This window comes from Fusarium vanettenii, assembly GCF_000151355.1.
Source record: "Fusarium vanettenii 77-13-4 chromosome 2 genomic scaffold NECHAsca_18_chr2_1_0, whole genome shotgun sequence".
Taxonomy (NCBI): Eukaryota; Fungi; Ascomycota; class Sordariomycetes; order Hypocreales; family Nectriaceae; genus Fusarium; species Fusarium vanettenii.
The window spans coordinates 1,129,621-1,146,043 of record NW_003315867.1 but is presented as its reverse complement, the minus strand read 5'-3'; the positions used below and the strand labels follow the sequence as shown (position 1 = coordinate 1,146,043).

General features: G+C 53.2%; 6 protein-coding genes across 6 annotated transcripts; 3 read left to right on the top strand and 3 right to left on the bottom strand.

Moving 5' to 3' along the window:
• Positions 1 to 286: 286 nt before the first annotated feature.
• NECHADRAFT_76205 (uncharacterized protein) lies at positions 287 to 1,350 on the top strand (the record flags this gene model as incomplete). The annotated part of the gene is made up of 3 exons (XM_003046418.1): positions 287 to 539; positions 632 to 1,092; positions 1,147 to 1,350. The coding sequence occupies 3 exons, from the start codon at positions 287 to 289 to the stop codon at positions 1,348 to 1,350; spliced, it is 918 nt and encodes a 305-aa protein (XP_003046464.1).
• Positions 1,351 to 1,884: 534 nt separating this feature from the next.
• NECHADRAFT_76204 (uncharacterized protein) lies at positions 1,885 to 2,346 on the bottom strand (the record flags this gene model as incomplete). Its single annotated transcript, XM_003045850.1, has 2 exons — positions 1,885 to 2,164; positions 2,231 to 2,346. 2 exons carry the CDS (start codon positions 2,344 to 2,346, stop codon positions 1,885 to 1,887), a joined length of 396 nt encoding a protein of 131 aa, XP_003045896.1.
• A 1,535-nt stretch (positions 2,347 to 3,881) lies between these two features.
• On the top strand, positions 3,882 to 8,410 carry NECHADRAFT_76203 (uncharacterized protein; the record flags this gene model as incomplete). Its single annotated transcript, XM_003046417.1, has 2 exons — positions 3,882 to 6,123; positions 6,177 to 8,410. The coding sequence occupies 2 exons, from the start codon at positions 3,882 to 3,884 to the stop codon at positions 8,408 to 8,410; spliced, it is 4,476 nt and encodes a 1,491-aa protein (XP_003046463.1).
• A 377-nt stretch (positions 8,411 to 8,787) lies between these two features.
• NECHADRAFT_32917 (uncharacterized protein) lies at positions 8,788 to 9,456 on the bottom strand (the record flags this gene model as incomplete). Its single annotated transcript, XM_003045849.1, has 1 exon — positions 8,788 to 9,456. One exon carries the CDS (start codon positions 9,454 to 9,456, stop codon positions 8,788 to 8,790), a length of 669 nt encoding a protein of 222 aa, XP_003045895.1.
• Positions 9,457 to 9,952: 496 nt separating this feature from the next.
• Positions 9,953 to 11,182, top strand: NECHADRAFT_90823 (uncharacterized protein; the record flags this gene model as incomplete). The annotated part of the gene is made up of 3 exons (XM_003046416.1): positions 9,953 to 10,136; positions 10,192 to 10,503; positions 10,551 to 11,182. The coding sequence occupies 3 exons, from the start codon at positions 9,953 to 9,955 to the stop codon at positions 11,180 to 11,182; spliced, it is 1,128 nt and encodes a 375-aa protein (XP_003046462.1).
• Positions 11,183 to 11,672: 490 nt separating this feature from the next.
• Positions 11,673 to 15,008, bottom strand: NECHADRAFT_90822 (uncharacterized protein; the record flags this gene model as incomplete). Its single annotated transcript, XM_003045848.1, has 4 exons — positions 11,673 to 12,294; positions 12,335 to 12,906; positions 12,956 to 14,615; positions 14,674 to 15,008. 4 exons carry the CDS (start codon positions 15,006 to 15,008, stop codon positions 11,673 to 11,675), a joined length of 3,189 nt encoding a protein of 1,062 aa, XP_003045894.1.
• Positions 15,009 to 16,423: the final 1,415 nt, after the last annotated feature.

Here is a 16,423-nt window from a genome sequence, read left to right as displayed (position 1 = left end):
TACCACTCTTCTGCCACCTCCCACTGCACTGGAAGAAAACTCCCTCCGAACCATCCACGTTTCTACCTAAACATCCGTCGCTGAGAGAGCCTCCGCTCGATATCGCACACCAACACTGCTTGTTTATCTTCCATCACCACCAAAACCCATCTCCCCTTCATCCGCAAACACGCTTGATCAACGCTCTCGAGGTTTGAACCAATCGGTAAGCAATCATCGCTCTTCTCATATCGTGCCTCAAGGCATCTAGCACCTCTTCGAGAAAACTAACCAGAGATCAGCAACGATGGAAAACAGAGAACCTGAACAGAAACGAGCTTGCATGGAGCAGGTCGTCGGCCGGTTCCATGACATCGACTGGAGATTTGTCTCTTCGATCGCTGGCCATCTGGGCCACGATGCCGAGAAGATCATCGGCCACATTCTCGAGCGACAGAACTTGGGGTATCCCTACCCTAAAGAGCCAACTGAGATCAGCCTCATACTCAAGGATAATGGACCGACAGACGTCGGGATGGAAGGGTGGAAGGAGAAGCAACGTATATTTACTGACCCTCGTCGGCCTGCTGAGAACCCTAGTACCCCGGGATTTGACCTGACGCAAGTACTTCCTATCCTCTGCTTGATCTAGGAGCTAACTTCCGACCCAGGGTGAAGATGATCGCCGGGGATTTTCCCTATGTCCCCATGAAGAGCATTATGGAGATTATGTCCAACAACAAGAACCACCTCTACCCATCCTACATGGCAACCCTAGAGATTGCTGCCAAGACTGTGTTTCATGGCGCACCACTGCCATGGACATCTAAGCGGTACCCCTCCCCACTAGACAAGCGGTACGAGGATGACAACATTTTTGTCACTTTGGGGTCGACCCAAGATCGTACTGAGGGCCACCTAATCACAGAATTGGCCTTGTGCAGGCTCTTGAGAAACCAGCAGAGTCTGAGACTATCTTTTCTTCGTATGCGGCGCCGAGACGCCATTGGCCTTCAACAAGCCATGGCAAGCGGCCAAGCTTCCGAGTGCGAGGGATGCTTCACCGAGTACCCCATGATCCAGCTTATCCATTGTAATGGAGATCAACCCCATGTAAGTCGCAGTCCCTTTGGCCTCCATCACCCGCGTCTGACGAGTTGTGTTCAGCTGTTTTGCCCCAAGTGCTGCGCCACCAATGCCGACAGCCAGATTGCTCAGTCCAAGTACGAACTCCGTTGCATTTCCACAGAGGATTGCAGTGCCAGCTTCTCTGTCGGAGAGAGCTCAAAGTTCCTAAGCGCGGAACAAGTCAACGCAATTGACCGTGCCAGAAAGGAGGCCGCCGTGGAGAAGGATGACCAGCAGCAGTAACACAACCAGAGAAACCTCTCGCAGGGACTCTGGGACAAGCTGAAAAGAACGGTCAAGGCTATGAGCAACATGCCCCCCCTTCTCAACTTCAACATGGGACAGGATCCCCAGTAAGAAGTCAACACTGAATTCCTGTTGTCGTTGATAAATCTCGGTTTATCTTAGACATGAAAGGGTTTTTTTCTTCTTCTTTCTTTTTCCTTTCTTTCTTCGTCTTGTTTTCTCATATCGCTCGTTTACGCTCTCTCAAGCTCAAGGTGCACAGAGGCAGCGTGGCACATTCAGTCATCGGAAGGGATTCGCACGCCAGGGAAACGGCGTTAGAGGTGCAGTAACAAGTTCACTTCTTTCAGATGCCTTCATTTGTCCCCATCACAGAAAATGGACAAAAGGTGTGGACAGGTTGATTTCGGGAAAAGGGCGCCGGCGATGCGCATGTAAGAGTTTTGCTAGTTAATCACTTTTTGACCCCAACGCCATGCTATCTCCAATCTCTCGTGAATGCCATCGTACAGGTCTCAAGTTAGCCGTCTGCTACCTGTTTCTCCCAAATCGTTCATGCCACTTTCCCTTGGCCCCCCCTAGGCTCTTGGTCGCTCCGCCTGAAGTTCCGGCGGATTTATCTGGAACTACTTCCAGCTCTACAGTTTCTCGAATGGTGGATACTATAGAAATGCCCTGCTCTGGGTTCTCTGGGGTCGAAGGTGTGGGGGAGAGAAGCATGAAGGCATTGGATGTGTTCTTTTGGCGCAGAGCATATGTCTTGGAGGGGGTTTTGAGAAGAGCAGAAGTGTCGGATGATTCCAGTGTCAGGCTTGAAAGCATTAGCATAGATTATTGGGAACGGCAGATGAAGTGAGAAGTTTGTAGGTCTACTTACACGGGAGCAGAGTCGGATTCGAGGAGGGACTGGAGCTCTGGGGGTAGCTCGATGAGACGGTAGTTTGTCTCCGAGGGTGTGTGTTGAATGGTGATCCCACGAGATTGGCTAGACATGGTGATGTGTTTTTTGGACAGCCTTGTGTACAAGGAGAGTTTGATGTGAGCTAGAGCTCTAGAGCTGAGTGTTATACTTGAGATGGTGGATTTTGGAGTTGAAGTGACGTCGGCAGACGCGACGTGGGGTTCGTTCCACGTGAAAGCGCGAAGCTCGCCAAGAGTGAGGGGCTATTATTAGCAACGTGGTGGGTAAGGGGAGATCATAGTGTGAGGGACAGTGAACATGGATGGGATAACAACGAGCAAGAAACAAAGTGTTGTTGATGAATTTGTTTCATGATGCATTTTTCACCATGTCTCAGCATTGGCATGATTCTCTTCCATTCTGACTTGTCGATATGGCCTTAATGGTAAATCAGAGAGCCATCTAGATGCGTCTCAGTCAGTACCTACGTTTGTGTACATGCACTCTCCATCATCTTTCTTGCTAGCCATATGTGTTAGTTTCTATGATCATCTTTCACGAGACTGATATAAAACTCGGCATAATAGTATTAACCCTTGGTATCTGTGATAGTCTATCCGTGATGTCTTCAAAGCTACCAAGAGTCCCAGAACATAGATTGCAAAGGAAGCACATGATGCTCATTTTTAAACATCATGCATAATTATAAAATCAGGTTTCAGTCATTGATGAGAATAAAGTGGCTGAACGCGTGATGTCCAATGCATGAATAAACTGAACGCGTCGAGATAAGATGGATGCAGGGCGTGGCATGGATGGAATTTTAGTGCCGGGGCTGGGAGCGGGCGGGGGGACGACGCACCAACCTAAGATTCAGCCCTCGTCAGGCGCTGGAAGGGAAGGGAGTTCCCGCTGACGACCGACGCCGCCCGCGCAGGGACCAGACCCCATCAAAATTTCTGACCGCCCACTGAATCCATTGTTTGTTGCTTGCTTTCAGTGGAGGTGGGGATGTAAGATTCCCTTCCTTGTCGTCTGGGCCAACGGAGGGAGGTTGCTTCAAGTCTCGAAATTGTATCAGAATGAGTGCAGGTTAAAACCATTTGTCTCGGCCGAAAACAAGAAAAACCTCTCTATCCTTTATTTACATTTAATTCTCCATCACGTGTATTTGTTGATGGTTTGAGTGAGTGCAACGCAACATTAATCTGTGTGACGCATCAATGTTTACTCTGGATGCGACACAAGACAAGGCCCCGGCCCACTCTCCTCCGCCCGCTTTCCGCTCCCCTCAGCCTTTACTTTACTCATCTGTTGATCCCCGGCCTCGCTCTTCCTCCCCACGAACGAACCACACAAAACCCAACCCCATGCTCGAGTCTGATTCTGACGAGCGTGCGTGTGCGTGACGAGGAGGCGAGGTCTCGTTTTCGTTTGCGCTCTCTTCTCTTTCCTTCCTTTCCTTTTACTCTCTCGCTTCGGCTGCTCTTGTTCCGACTCGAATTCAATCCCTCCTGCGGCCCGACCTCGAGACCGCCCGTCAACGTCAACACACACGCACCCTTCGAGCGAGGGTCGCCTAACTCCCGACCCATTGTGACGACAAGACGCCGCCGTTGCCGTCGCCATGGTTCGCGTTACCGACGATCTGGCCCTCTCGCCTGATCATGTCACTCTTTATCAAGCCGTCGACCCCTTGCTAGGCCATCTCCCTGTCCTCATCTTCCACGGCCCCTCGACCACCGCCAACTATACCCTCAACAGCTCCCGTGTCCAAGTCCATGTCTTTACACCGGCCGGCTTTCACTGTTTTCCTCGCATCACCATCTCGCCCAACTCGGCATTCTATAGCGTCGTCCACTTCCTGCCCCGCGAGTTTCAGGGCGACGAGGTCTACCGTGCCCTCGCTTTTGGCCTGTTCAAGTACTTCACCGAGTTGCCGGAATGCGTCAAGGCATATCTAAAGAACCTCTACCCCACGAGGGGCCGGCGTCCGGGCAGCGCACCCGCTCTGTTCAGCGAGCAACATGCCGCCGATATTGTCAAGGATATGGTCGCGAGTGACCACACAGCCGACATCATTGAAACCCTACAGGATGCCCTACAGACCCAACACATCAGCAACCTCGACCTCGACCTCGTGCTCCCGCCCGGAGCTATCGTTCCACTCCAGCCCGACGATCTCGAAGACGTTCCCGATGATGAAGACGACATTCTCGACCCAACTCTGCGGCAATACGGTGGATACACTCCTCTGGTGAAGTTGTTTGGAGACCCTGTCTTTCTGCCGACTAGTCGTTTGCGGAGGGCACCCTCCAAGCCATCTGCACTGAACCGCAGCAAATCCTTCTCCAAGGACCAAAAGGTGGAATTGCGCATGAAGCTGGCCGAGTTGGTACACACAGAAGAGCGCTATGTTGCCAAGGTGAGGGAGTTGGTCAGACATGTCGCTGCTGACTTCCGAGAGAGCGCCGCGGCACGGCCTCCTGGTAGTCTCAGCCCCTCCGAAGAAGAACTGGAGAGATTATTTCCAAAATCGGCGGATGGAATTCTGCAGGTCAATTCAGCTTTCATGGAGGAGATGCGGCGAATCATGGACGAAACAGAAGAGGAGGCCACACGGGATATGGAGACACCTGGCACAAGCTTCACGGGTTCGAGGCTTGGCCGCACAAGGGACCCCAGTGGTGCCCTGGCGGTTGCGAGGTTGTTTCTGGAATGGTTTCCCAGGTTTACCGAGTGCTACCAGGATTATATCAAGGCCAGCCAGCACTTTCCCTCGCTGCTCAACTCTTTTCTCGACCAGCAGTCGAGCTTCAAGCAACGGGTTGCTCAGGCTGGTGAGCAGACGATTCGCTCTATCCTGATCGAGCCTGTACAACGACTACCCCGATACAGCTTGCTGATAGACCAGATCGTTGGATGCATTCCCATAACACATCCTGCTCTGCAACCCATGCTAAAGGCGCGAGACATCATCACAAACATCTGCTCCATGGACGAACCCCTACCGGATAAGCCGCATGTTGCCAGTCGACTTCGAAATATGGTTGAAGCCTGGCCAGCGGATCTTGAGCCCCAGGGGCGCCTCATTGTGGCGGCCGATTTTGTCGAGTTGGCACCTCCCTTCCAGCCCATGATGAACCAGTCAGACAAGTCTGGTGTCTTCCTCCTCTTCTCAGATTGTGTGGTCATTCTCAAGAAGATGAGTGGTACCATGACTGGTCGTGACCTTTTGCGCGAGATCGAAAAGCCATCAGCAGCTGGCTTGCTCATTTCCATGACCAATGCAGCAGGCGGTCCAGCAACCTATGAATTCGTCTTCACAGGCTGGCACGAACTGTCAGAGGTCAAATTCACCGAGGCAGCAGATGGGACGCTTTTCTGGATGACTTCAACATCAGAGATGAGGGGAGTTCACCCTGGCGAGCATAAGATCAGCAGTGAGGTCACGTCACGATGCTTCCTCCTGCAGGAGCTGTACGAGACCAGGGCCGCCAAATGGGGTGAGGATGTGGTCAAAGCCCGAGTCGAGGCACGCTTCTCGGAGAAGGAGCGTGAAGATCCTACATGGACACTTCGGTCTGCGCGTATGCCAGATAGCAACCTAGGCCTACACGCAGCCATCTTCCAAGAGGGTGCCGACCAACTGATCGAGGGCCGCAAGGAGCCTGCCCCGATCCGAGTGGTTGTTGACCATGACAGGGGCACTAAAGGAGCACCAGTGGGCCATTATGGCGTCGAGATTGTAGTCAACGTTTCGACCAACGACATGAAGCGAGTCTCGATGCTCACTGTTGGATTGAACGGGAGACAGTTCCAGGATGATGTGTTCCTGGAGGATTTCCTGCCCACTATGTCACGACGAAGTAAGTATTTTCACTGACGTGAATCAAAGAGAACGTACACTAATTTATCCCAGTCATCCAACTATTGAGCACACAGCACAGTGTCTCCAACATGCAACTAACCGCGCCTCTCGTTTCGTACTACTCCAAAACATTACATGGGCTTTCTCTTTGGACCAGGGCTGAGAAGACGAGATCATTCTTGGGTACATCCCCAGTCAAACTTCTCTCCAGCTTTTGGTCCGGCAGCTCTGCTCATGTTTCTGATACGGCAAGCATCGGGTCCAAGCACAAGCAGGTGCCATCTATCCACCGCAACAACAGCCAAGCATCTGTGGTGAGCTCCATAAAGGGGGGCAAGGACAGTGTGTCTCAAGAGGAAAACCGTCCCGAGAACCCATTGGTGCGGTTGGAGCAAACATTCACAGGATATGTCGCTGCTTTCCAATCCCGCAAGGGTCTTATCGTTGGTCGCACATTGTTGAACCGCTCCATGGTTGATGAACTCTCGGTCAATGATTTCTACAACAAACTCATCGAGAGTCCCTTTGATTTCGACTCGGTGTCAGATCTGAGCACAGAAGTCATATTTGTGGCCTTTGAGAAGTTCTTGCGCATCGCTTGGTCTGAGCAAATGGGCCCAGTCATGTCGATGCAGTCTCTTGACACCCTTCAGGCGCGTGTGAACAAGAGAGTCCCTGGAGACTTTGCCGACTTTGTCAACTTTTTGTTTGGGGACATGGCACCACAAAACCGCCGCGCTTTCACTGCCCTTATCAAGCTGTTGGCCGATCTGCTGGACGGGTGCGGCAATGATGGTGATAGGGGTGCCCTGACACTTGCATTTGCCGAGTTGCTTGTGTATGATGGGACGGCACCGAATTACATCAACCTGCTGGATCGCCTCGTGGAGGACTGTGATCGCATCTTTGAGGAGCCCGGCTTGAACCACAGCTTCAATCTTGATACCACGGCATATGAGTCGATCAATTCTGCAATCCGTGGAAAGGCATACACACCCTCTTTGGTCTCCAACACATCATCACTACGGCGCAAGTTTGGATTCGACACTCTGTTACGACAGAATAGCAAGGATGACCGGTCTTCAGTCTGGCGGACGCTCAGCAAACACCGGAACCCCGCCACTGGTGAACCGGCCAGCCTATCCAAAGCATCGCTCGGCCGTTCAAGGTCCATCGATGACAATACACTACCCAAGAAACTTCAGCGGAGACCTGGCTCCAAGGATAACCGTCCGCCCATAGCAGGGGCGTTTGACGAAGTGCAGAGACCTGGCAGCTCACACCGAACGTTGGAGACGATTGGAGAACCAGAAACTGAGCGGCCACCACCGCGATCGCCAAGAAAGAAGCGGCGCAGCTCACTGTCGGATCTCAAGAGTCTCATGGCAGCGGCAACACTTGACGACGATGAGCCTCAGCCACTACAAGATGCAAAGGAGACGTCGGAGAAGGTCAATGCGAGCCCCAAGGCGACGACTCCGTCTAGAATACCAATGAGTCCCCGTGTGTCTCAGACGATGCGGCCTTCGAGGCAAAAGGAGAACCTCGGAGATCCCTTCCCACAGAGTCCACCACCAGAACCCCTGGAAGAGCCAAACAAGTCAAGATCGCCGACAAAGGGTCATAGACATTCCAGGACACTATCATCAACCAACATCCCGACATTGCGCCCATATCGATCAGCACCTCCAGGATCTGAGTCGCCACCTCGTCGTCAGAGCTTCAGCCCATCAAGACCAGGAACACAAAGACTTCGTCTACAATCTCCGCAGAAGCTCCGAGAACGTCTCAACACTGAGAAGCAGGCGGTCGATGAGGTGGATGCATCTCTCAAGTCAGAGCTATCCAAGATTGGAGAAGAGATGGCCCGCGTTAATAGCACAAGGCCCCCAGGCTCACACTCTGTTGATATGCGACGATTGGGTGCTGCCGTGAGACAGCTTGAAGACCGCATCCCCATGGCGGTTCAGGAACTACAGGAGAAGCACGATGCGATCCAGCACGACATGGAAACCACGGTCAAGGCAGCCGAGGCCAAGGTGCGGGCCATCGATCAACTATACAAGGAAGCAGTAGCGGAGAACGAATTACTATACGAAAAGTTCAACGGAGAGCTTGGCAAAATTGTCAAGGCGCTCAAAGGCAAGGGCAAAGAGGAAAAGGAAGACCTGATGGCACGGTTGCGAGACCAGAGCGAGGAGACGGCACGAATGAAGAAGGAGAACGCGCGACTGAAGCGCGAGATGGTGAGCCTACGCGCAGCGTTGAAGGGGACGACGGAGTAGGCGATGCTGTCCTCTGGGGGGCTAACTTGGAGGCTGTTTGGGCGTTTGAAAAGGATCTTTGCGATTACGAGGCGGGGAGTTTGTCAGGTCTTGCCGGAAGGGCTGTATATTATGCGGAGGGCTCTAGGACTGGCGGAGTAACGAGCAGGGCCGGGTCTGGTCTGGGATCTGGACCTGGTAATGGTTTGATGCCATGTTATGCGAGAGGACTAGAGAATACGAAGTGTCATGATGACGATATATTTGGGTATCTTGTGAGGTTTTTGAAGTTTCATGAAGAAGCTTCGTTTTGCTCTATCCAGCATTCAAAGAATAGGGGACCAGCTTGTACTGAACGTATCGGTGTTGTGTTTTGGCCCCTCAGTGAAGAGCCCTGGTTAAGTGACGTCTCGGTTGGCGGTTGAAGATTGGGCTGAGAAGGGATCCAATGTTGTGGGTGCTGTAATAAAATCAGCCAGTATACATGATATGCAGAATATACTTACACCTATAGGGGCAGCTGCCTCATCACGCAACTCAACAGCAAGTGTAAACGTGCTCCCCGCTGGAAGAGGAGGCATCATCTCAGCCGCATGAGCAACACGACGAAGTGCCCCCCTCAACGCCTCATTCACATCCGTCCAATTCACACTCTCATCATCCTCCTCCATCTCGACACCAGCAGCAAGAAATGCCTGCTCTTCTTGCTCCTCCTCCATCCCTGCGTCACCCCAAGCAGGAAAGGCCTCTACGTCAAAGACCCAACGCTCCAGCACGTCAAACGATTTTGCGGCGTGCATTGTGATTGCTATACGCCTGACGGTGCCTTTTCTTAGCTGGGCTGATACTGCGGCTACAGAGTCGTTTATCCAGGTGCAGAGACCTGGGTGACGGGATTGGTGGACGGGGAGGTTGAGGGCACGGGCGGTGAGAAAGGTTGCTGGTGGGTAGAGGGCTCGGTGGTATAGAAGGGTGTGGAGGGTTAGGGTGAGAAATGTTGTGAAGGAGGAGAGGAGATTGGCCGCTTGGGAGGAGGGGATCGACTGGCCGGGATTTGTCGTCGACATTTTGATTCGTGATGATGATGGTTGGTGGTTTGGGGAGACGTGATGGGACGCGTTGAGTGTAACGCGATGTCACGTGATGGTGGTCATGATCTCTCGCAGATGGCCATGAAACCTCCAAGATGCAGAAACTCACCAACAAGCGGCCCGACTCTCGGCATAAGCATTAATAACCCTTGCTATCCATTGGGTCCCAACATCAAGTCACGTAGCTGCCTTGAAAGCCCAATCCAGGCAACAATTGCCCAACACCCCATCAAAAACCTCATCGTCACTGCCCGCCCCGCGACACAGCCCAAAGGGAAGGATCCACATATAGGGCTGAGGCAGCGAACCACATGACGCAGCCCATCCCAAGCTTCTCCTCTCTCAACCAAACATTATAAAACACCTGCAAAGCTCCACCAACTAAACGAGGTCCCACCACTACCGCTCAAGCCACTTCCAACAGCGATCTACTCAACCAACCAAGCACACACATACACACAGACGTCCAACCATGGCCGAACCACTAAGCGTCGGGTCCATCCTGGCCGGCATGGCGGAGGCCTTGCCTACACACCCTACCGGAGATGATTCTTCTGATCTTGCATCGTCCTATGAAGCTATTGCACTTCTCATCCATGCATACCTCGCCGCCCTCGGCTTCAAGCTCCACGGCTTCGACGAAGACAAGAAACTACGTAAGCCCTCCTTCCTCCAACCTATCAAAGCCAACCCCTAACACAAGAGTTCAAGCTGAATGCGAGTCCCTCGCCCCCCGACTCCCACAACAATGGAACTCGGGCTTTGGCTCCCTGAGCTTCGTGTACACTCACAAGCAGTCTTCTATGAAGTTTGTCGTCCGCGTCGATCGCATGGGCGGCAAGGTCGAGATCCGGGGCTTGGCTGTTGGGGACGAGCACATCTACCGCTTTGAGCGCAGCGTTAGAGACGTTGTGCAGTCTAGTGGTCTCCCTGTGCGTATTACTGTAAATGACGGCGAGGAGGATCGGAGTGACCTTGCGGAGAAGCTTCGTGGGGTGTTTGTCTCTGAGCAGGCCATCGTCGGTATGTTCCCATCTTCCCCAAGCCATGAACCAACTAACACTCTCCAGACATCCTCCACGATCTCAAAGTAAACATCGTCCAAAAGCTCATCCCAAAACTCCAGAGCGAAGGCTACGTCGAGACAGCCGAGGCAGAAGCCAACGCCCGCTCCGAGCGACGCGCCCAAGAGGCCCGAGACCCCAACCGGCCGTTCCGGGGCGACCCCGCGCCGAATATGGACGTGCGTCCTCCGCCAGCCAACCCGCTCCCGGAGATGGCCCGCATGGAGCCCCGCCCTGTCGCCGACTTCCCGCCCCCGGGCTTTGAGGACGAATATGAGGTTAACCGACCCCGGCGCAACCCTCTCGCCGTGCCTGGACGCTCGCCGTACAACATCGGCCACGATGATCTGAACCCACCTGGTCTGGGCCCTCATGATCCTCTTCGTGGGTCTTTTATCGGTGGAGGACTACCCCGCCCAGGTGGCGGTTCAGGCATGCATCCAACCTTTGATGATCCTCTTTTTGGTGGCTATGGAGGCGATGGCTCTGGCGGCTACGATCCTCAAGCACCACCTGGTGCGCGATGGGATCCCACTGGTCCCGGTGGCAACCCAAGATTCCCTGGCCCTGGAGGTAGAGGAAACAATCCATACGGTGGTGGCTTCGGTGGAGGATTTGGTGGAGGAGATATCATCTAATCAGTCCCATGCCAAGGAAAAGTCTGTACGATTAGAATAGTTAGTCGACACCGATTGTGTTAACGAGATCACGAACAGAATGACAATCAATTAATCATGACTTCATTTCATTGCTTCTTCTGCCTCGTGTATAGGCGTTTCCTTCGTCACAAGTATGTCTCTGGGCCTCGACAGGTGCCCCCAACTCGCTCGATCAATAGGCCGCCCACAGGTTCTTCTAAGTCTATCTACAATTTGCGTCCATTCATAAACCAGGCCAACACATGATTATGCATCAGTCCTGTCTGTACGCATCTATCTACTATTCGTTGTCGTAACGAAGATGGCGTATTGTTCTCATACCATAAGTCTTTTCATGTCCATTTTGGTTGCTTATCAGCCAGACACCTCAGGGATCCAGGTTCTTCAGCAGCGCCCGCATTCGAGAGATGTCCCGAGGCTTCCAGGCCGGCTTTGGCAGCTTTCTCGGCGCCTCATGGGCAGTTACCTCCTAATGCCCTGCCGCCACCTCGTTCAGCTTCGTCTTCTCATCCTCCGAGAGCATGTTGTACCAATCCTGGAAGTTGGCAGTGTTCTCCCGGCCACAGCGGAGGAAGAATTCGGCCAGGTAAGCCTGGGTCTCGTCATCTCGCTGTCGCTGGCCAACCTCACTGAACGACATGAGTTCGGCCTTGGTGGTGCCGAGGCTCAGGTCGAGTGTACCATCATCATCCTCCCAGCCCTCGTCATCGCTCAACTCATCATCATATCTAGCAGCAGCCATAGCCGCCGCTGCCGCATTTGACGCAGCCCGCTGGCCAGATGCAGAAATAAGCTCCTCAATGAGAACCTTGATAATCTTGAGCGAAGCAGGAATAATCGTGTACTGATCAGGGTCTGCTGACGGTGGCGGTTGATTAGCGTCTTGAGCTTCCATGTATTGGAGGTAGAGAGTATCTAGAATGGAGGCAGTGGAAAAGTCTCGAGTCGATGAGTACATACTCTGCTTAGCGCGCGAACGCGTCTTGATAAGACCGTCGTTGGCATTGACAATCAAGTCGCCCTTGACATTGGTCTGCGCCAGACGGGCATCGTTCAGGGAGTAGAGCTTTGACAGGGCAATCACACTAAAGCTGTCAGCAAAAGCCAGCGATTCGATCGAGTAAAACATACTTTTGTCGAATCTCGTCGTATCCAGCAAAGTTGACCGAGTTCTCGAGCCACTTGGCGAGGACAACCTGCAGACCGCTTTCACCATTAATCTGGATCTGGCTCAGGAAGTCAACAACGTCGCTGGCACCGGAGAGGGTCAGGCGGGCAAAGACGAGGATAAGAGACTGGATGAATGCTGCAGCTTCGGCCGTAGCAAGTCGGTTGGCAACAGCCTGGAGGAGCTGAGGGAGGAATGGTCCAAGGCGCTCTTGACCAGCCTTCTCGACCAGCTCGGCAGCCAAGCCACCAACCTCAGAAGCAGAGTTATCCTCAATCGAAGAACCAAGAAGTCGGTCAATGATGTGCAGGCAGACTTCGAGGCCAGAACGGCCATTACCATCCTGCCAGTTGAAAACCTGCTGATGATCGTGCTGCAGGGCCCACTTGACGGTCTCACAACCAGGTCGAAGAACCTCGCCTTCCGTGGACTCCATCAGAAGGCGGTTCAGCTTGGGGAACGTAGCAGCGACGAAGCCAGGGGGGAGAGGCTCAGATCCATGCTCAGCCAAGACAGCCAGCAACTCGACAGCGACCTATGGGGAATTAGTTTTGATGGGCCATGGTAAGAGGGCAATATCTTACCGTAACCAGAGGGTTATCCTCAGTAAGGTTAGCAACATCAAAGGCTCCGGTAAGGGTAGGCAGGATCTTGCTGCACAGAGCTGCGTAGGACTCGGGGTTGGAAAGAGTGCTAACAATCTCCTCAAACGCCTCAGAGACAATCATGGTAACCTGGAAGTTGCTAGCTCCCAACTGAGCGAGTCTGAAAAGGAGGTCGACCGACTGCACATCGTTAGAGAGGGCGATGCGCGTGTCAATCTTGATAGCGGCACGAAGAGCCTCGGCGAGTGTGTACAAAAGCTCATCCGCATCCTCCATGTCGCTAGGATCCTTGTTGTTCATGTAGGTCTGGATAGAGTTGATGATAGGAATCTGTCTGTCGGGAGTGACGCGTCCGGCTCTAGTAAGGCCTTCAGCAGCCTTGACACAGGCGACCTGAACAACCTCGGACTCCTCGCGGGTGATGCAAGTGATGATGCGATCCAAGAGCTCCACGGGGGTCTCGAAAAACTTGCAGAGGACGCCAGCGACCAAATATCCTCGAGCACCGAGGAGAGGTTCCTGGGGTCTGTTGATGGCATAGTTTACCAACTCCAAGTATGCATGAGCGACCTGGTTAGAAATAGGCTTCTGCATGTCATGGAAGTCGCTAGCCAACATGACAAACAGATAGAGAGCCGCCTCCTGGCTGCGCCATGAGCCTTCGCCGGTAAACAGAGTCTTGGTGTAGCCGAAGAGACCATCAATCGTCTTCTGGTCAAACCACTCTCCCATCTTGATAAGGAGATCGCCAGCGGCAGTTCGTGCAGTGTAGTTGGCAGTGACAGATGTCTCCTCGGCAAGGTACAGGGAGCAGTCAATATCCCATAGATCCTCCTCTTCCCGAGTGACACGCGAGTAACCAACGAGCATCTTCATAATCTCCATCATCCAAGGCACCTCGTGGGCCGAAGCGTGGCCTTGGAGCTGGCCGTCAAGCTCAGCCTGGACGGGAGGAGCTCTGAAGCACTGGTTCAGGAAATCCAACTCTTCCAGGACGAGGAAGTCCAGAGTGTAGGGGAGACTATCCGAGTCCTCCAGTCGTCCCTGTGCATCCTGGTTGATATAAAGCTGCTCGTGGGGTACTTGCATCAGAGTAAGCTCCTCCCAAACAGCGCGGAAGAAGGTGGTGCACTGGGGAAGAAGGAGGTTGGGGAAAACGCGCCGGATTCTCAGCAGGGTCTTGACAACTTGAAGCTTGAGCGCAATGATGCTGTTCCAGCTGTCAGGTTGAGAGCCCTGGGTCAGGTCGGCCTCGGGCAGGCGGCTGGCGAGAACGGTAATGAAAAAGGGGTTCCACTCGGTCAGAAGCTCGTCAGCGAATGCCTTGACCTCCTTGGCGTGGTCCTCCTTGATCATGTTCATAAGGTCGAAGCATCCTCGGAAAGTAGAAATAGCAAGGGCTCGAAGCATGGGCTTTCGGTTTTCGTCGAGAGCGACCTGAGTCAGGACCTTGGTGATGTCACGAGCCATTGAGAAAAACTGGTCTTCGCTGAGGCTCTCGTCGATGAGGTCACTCAGGACTCTCAATGCACCGTGGAGCTGGGCATCGGTACCCGTGGGGATAACAGCGAGGATAGTGGGAAGGAGGTTGGGCCACTGTTCGGGGAAGTCGTGCACGGCAATCTTGCCTGCGGCGTAACTGCAAGAGTCTAGTCAGTACTCTGAGAGTGTACAGAGAGCCAGGCAAAGGCACAAACCTCGCAGCGAGCTTAACTTTGCGGTCACCCTCAGGACTCAAGCAAAGGTCGAGCAGGACCTGCTTCAACTGGACCCGGACGTCATCAGCGATAGGGAGTGCCGGCTCGTCATCGGCCTCATCGTCGCTCCAGTTCTTCTCGATGAAAATCCGCAAATTACTAAGGGCAGATTGGCGAATGCTTGTATCGATCGAGGTGTGGGAGGCGATGTTGGCGAGGGACAGGGGAAAGGCGGGATTGGAGCGGGCGCGCTTGAGCTCGATCTCGGCCTGCTGTCTGGGACCCTGCTCAGACAGCTGGGTGTTGGCAAGGAGCTGAACCAGCTGGTCCTCCATGATTGCGGCAGATGCTCAACACAGCGGCAACAGAAGAAGACAAGGTATGGAGGGTATGGAGGAGGTTGAAGGTAGGCGGGGAGAGAAGCGGGATAGATTGATGGTGATGGTGGGGGGAGAAACAAAAAGTGGGCTTTTTGTGAATGGGCAGGCGCGCTTTGGTTGCTCAGTTGCTGCCCAGCAGTTGCTTCCGTTTGAATCGCGGGGCAGCTGCGCCTTCACGTGTTTTTTTTTTCTTTTTTTCAGGGCCGTTTTCTGTTTCCATGGTGAACCACCTCCTTGGCCTCTCACTAGCCGGGCCTCAAACGACGACACTAGTCGATTGGAAGAGCACATTCTAACTGAACCATGGCAATGGTTTCGTTTGGTGGCATGGGTAAGGTGAGTCCGTGTCACGCACTACCTTGGCACTCAATCAGAGCCGTCGACAAGAGCAAGACGTTGGATGGTGCGCAGTTCGGACGCATCATTTGAATAATCACATCATAATAACTCGACAAACCTGTGATTTACAACCATCTCTTTGCGACACCGGACTCTGGACAATCCAAGCAGTGAGTGGCATCCAACGGGAGCGTCACATCGGCAGTTGGCAGCCGAAGCGCATCCAGATTCCAAGTCAAGGCCGACTTGCCGAGCTGGCTTCGGGGTGTGGTTTTTCCGTCCGAGAGACAACGCTTCAAGGTCGACGATCAGGGACTGACACACTGTTGGTTCAGGGTGCAAGGTCGCGCATCGCATCCATTTGGGGTCGACAAGGATGGGGCATGCATCAACAAGTGAAGAGTCTGCTCCATAGTAGTGAGTGTGCATAGCAGCACTTGAAGACATGGATGACCTACCCGTCTGTGGATGAAGGATCAAATGTTTTTCTCTGAGCGATGTCGGTTCATTCTGCCATTACATCTCAAGTCCCCTCATTCATCACTTCCAAGGATTTGAGACTGGTCCCCTCAGATCTTTACGAGGGTCTTCTCCTCTCCGCCAGGGATGCCAGTCTTCCAATTGCGAAGGCGCCATGTCGTATGAGGTTGGTCGACGGTCCCCAATTGAGCGAGGTGGCCTGGAAGCCGGCAAGACAAGACGCACCACTGATGCCATGCTTGCTTTGCCTGGTACGATAAGTAACGTATCGATGGGGCTCGCATTGAAAATTTGAAGTAAAATTCTGCTTTCACGAGATGGCACGTGGTTCGGTTTAGAAAAATATGTTTAATGTATACTACCCTGCGGCGAAACGATCTCGGTATCCGATGGAGGCTTGATTAGCCTAAGGAGGCTTGTTGAGGAGGGTCAAGCCATGTAGAAGTCACCAAGAAGTTCCAATGCGAAAATGTCAAGACGCTATCAAAGTCCAGGCTCGGAGAGATGGATGATATGAGGCCATGTTCGGAAAGAAACCGGAATGAGATCTT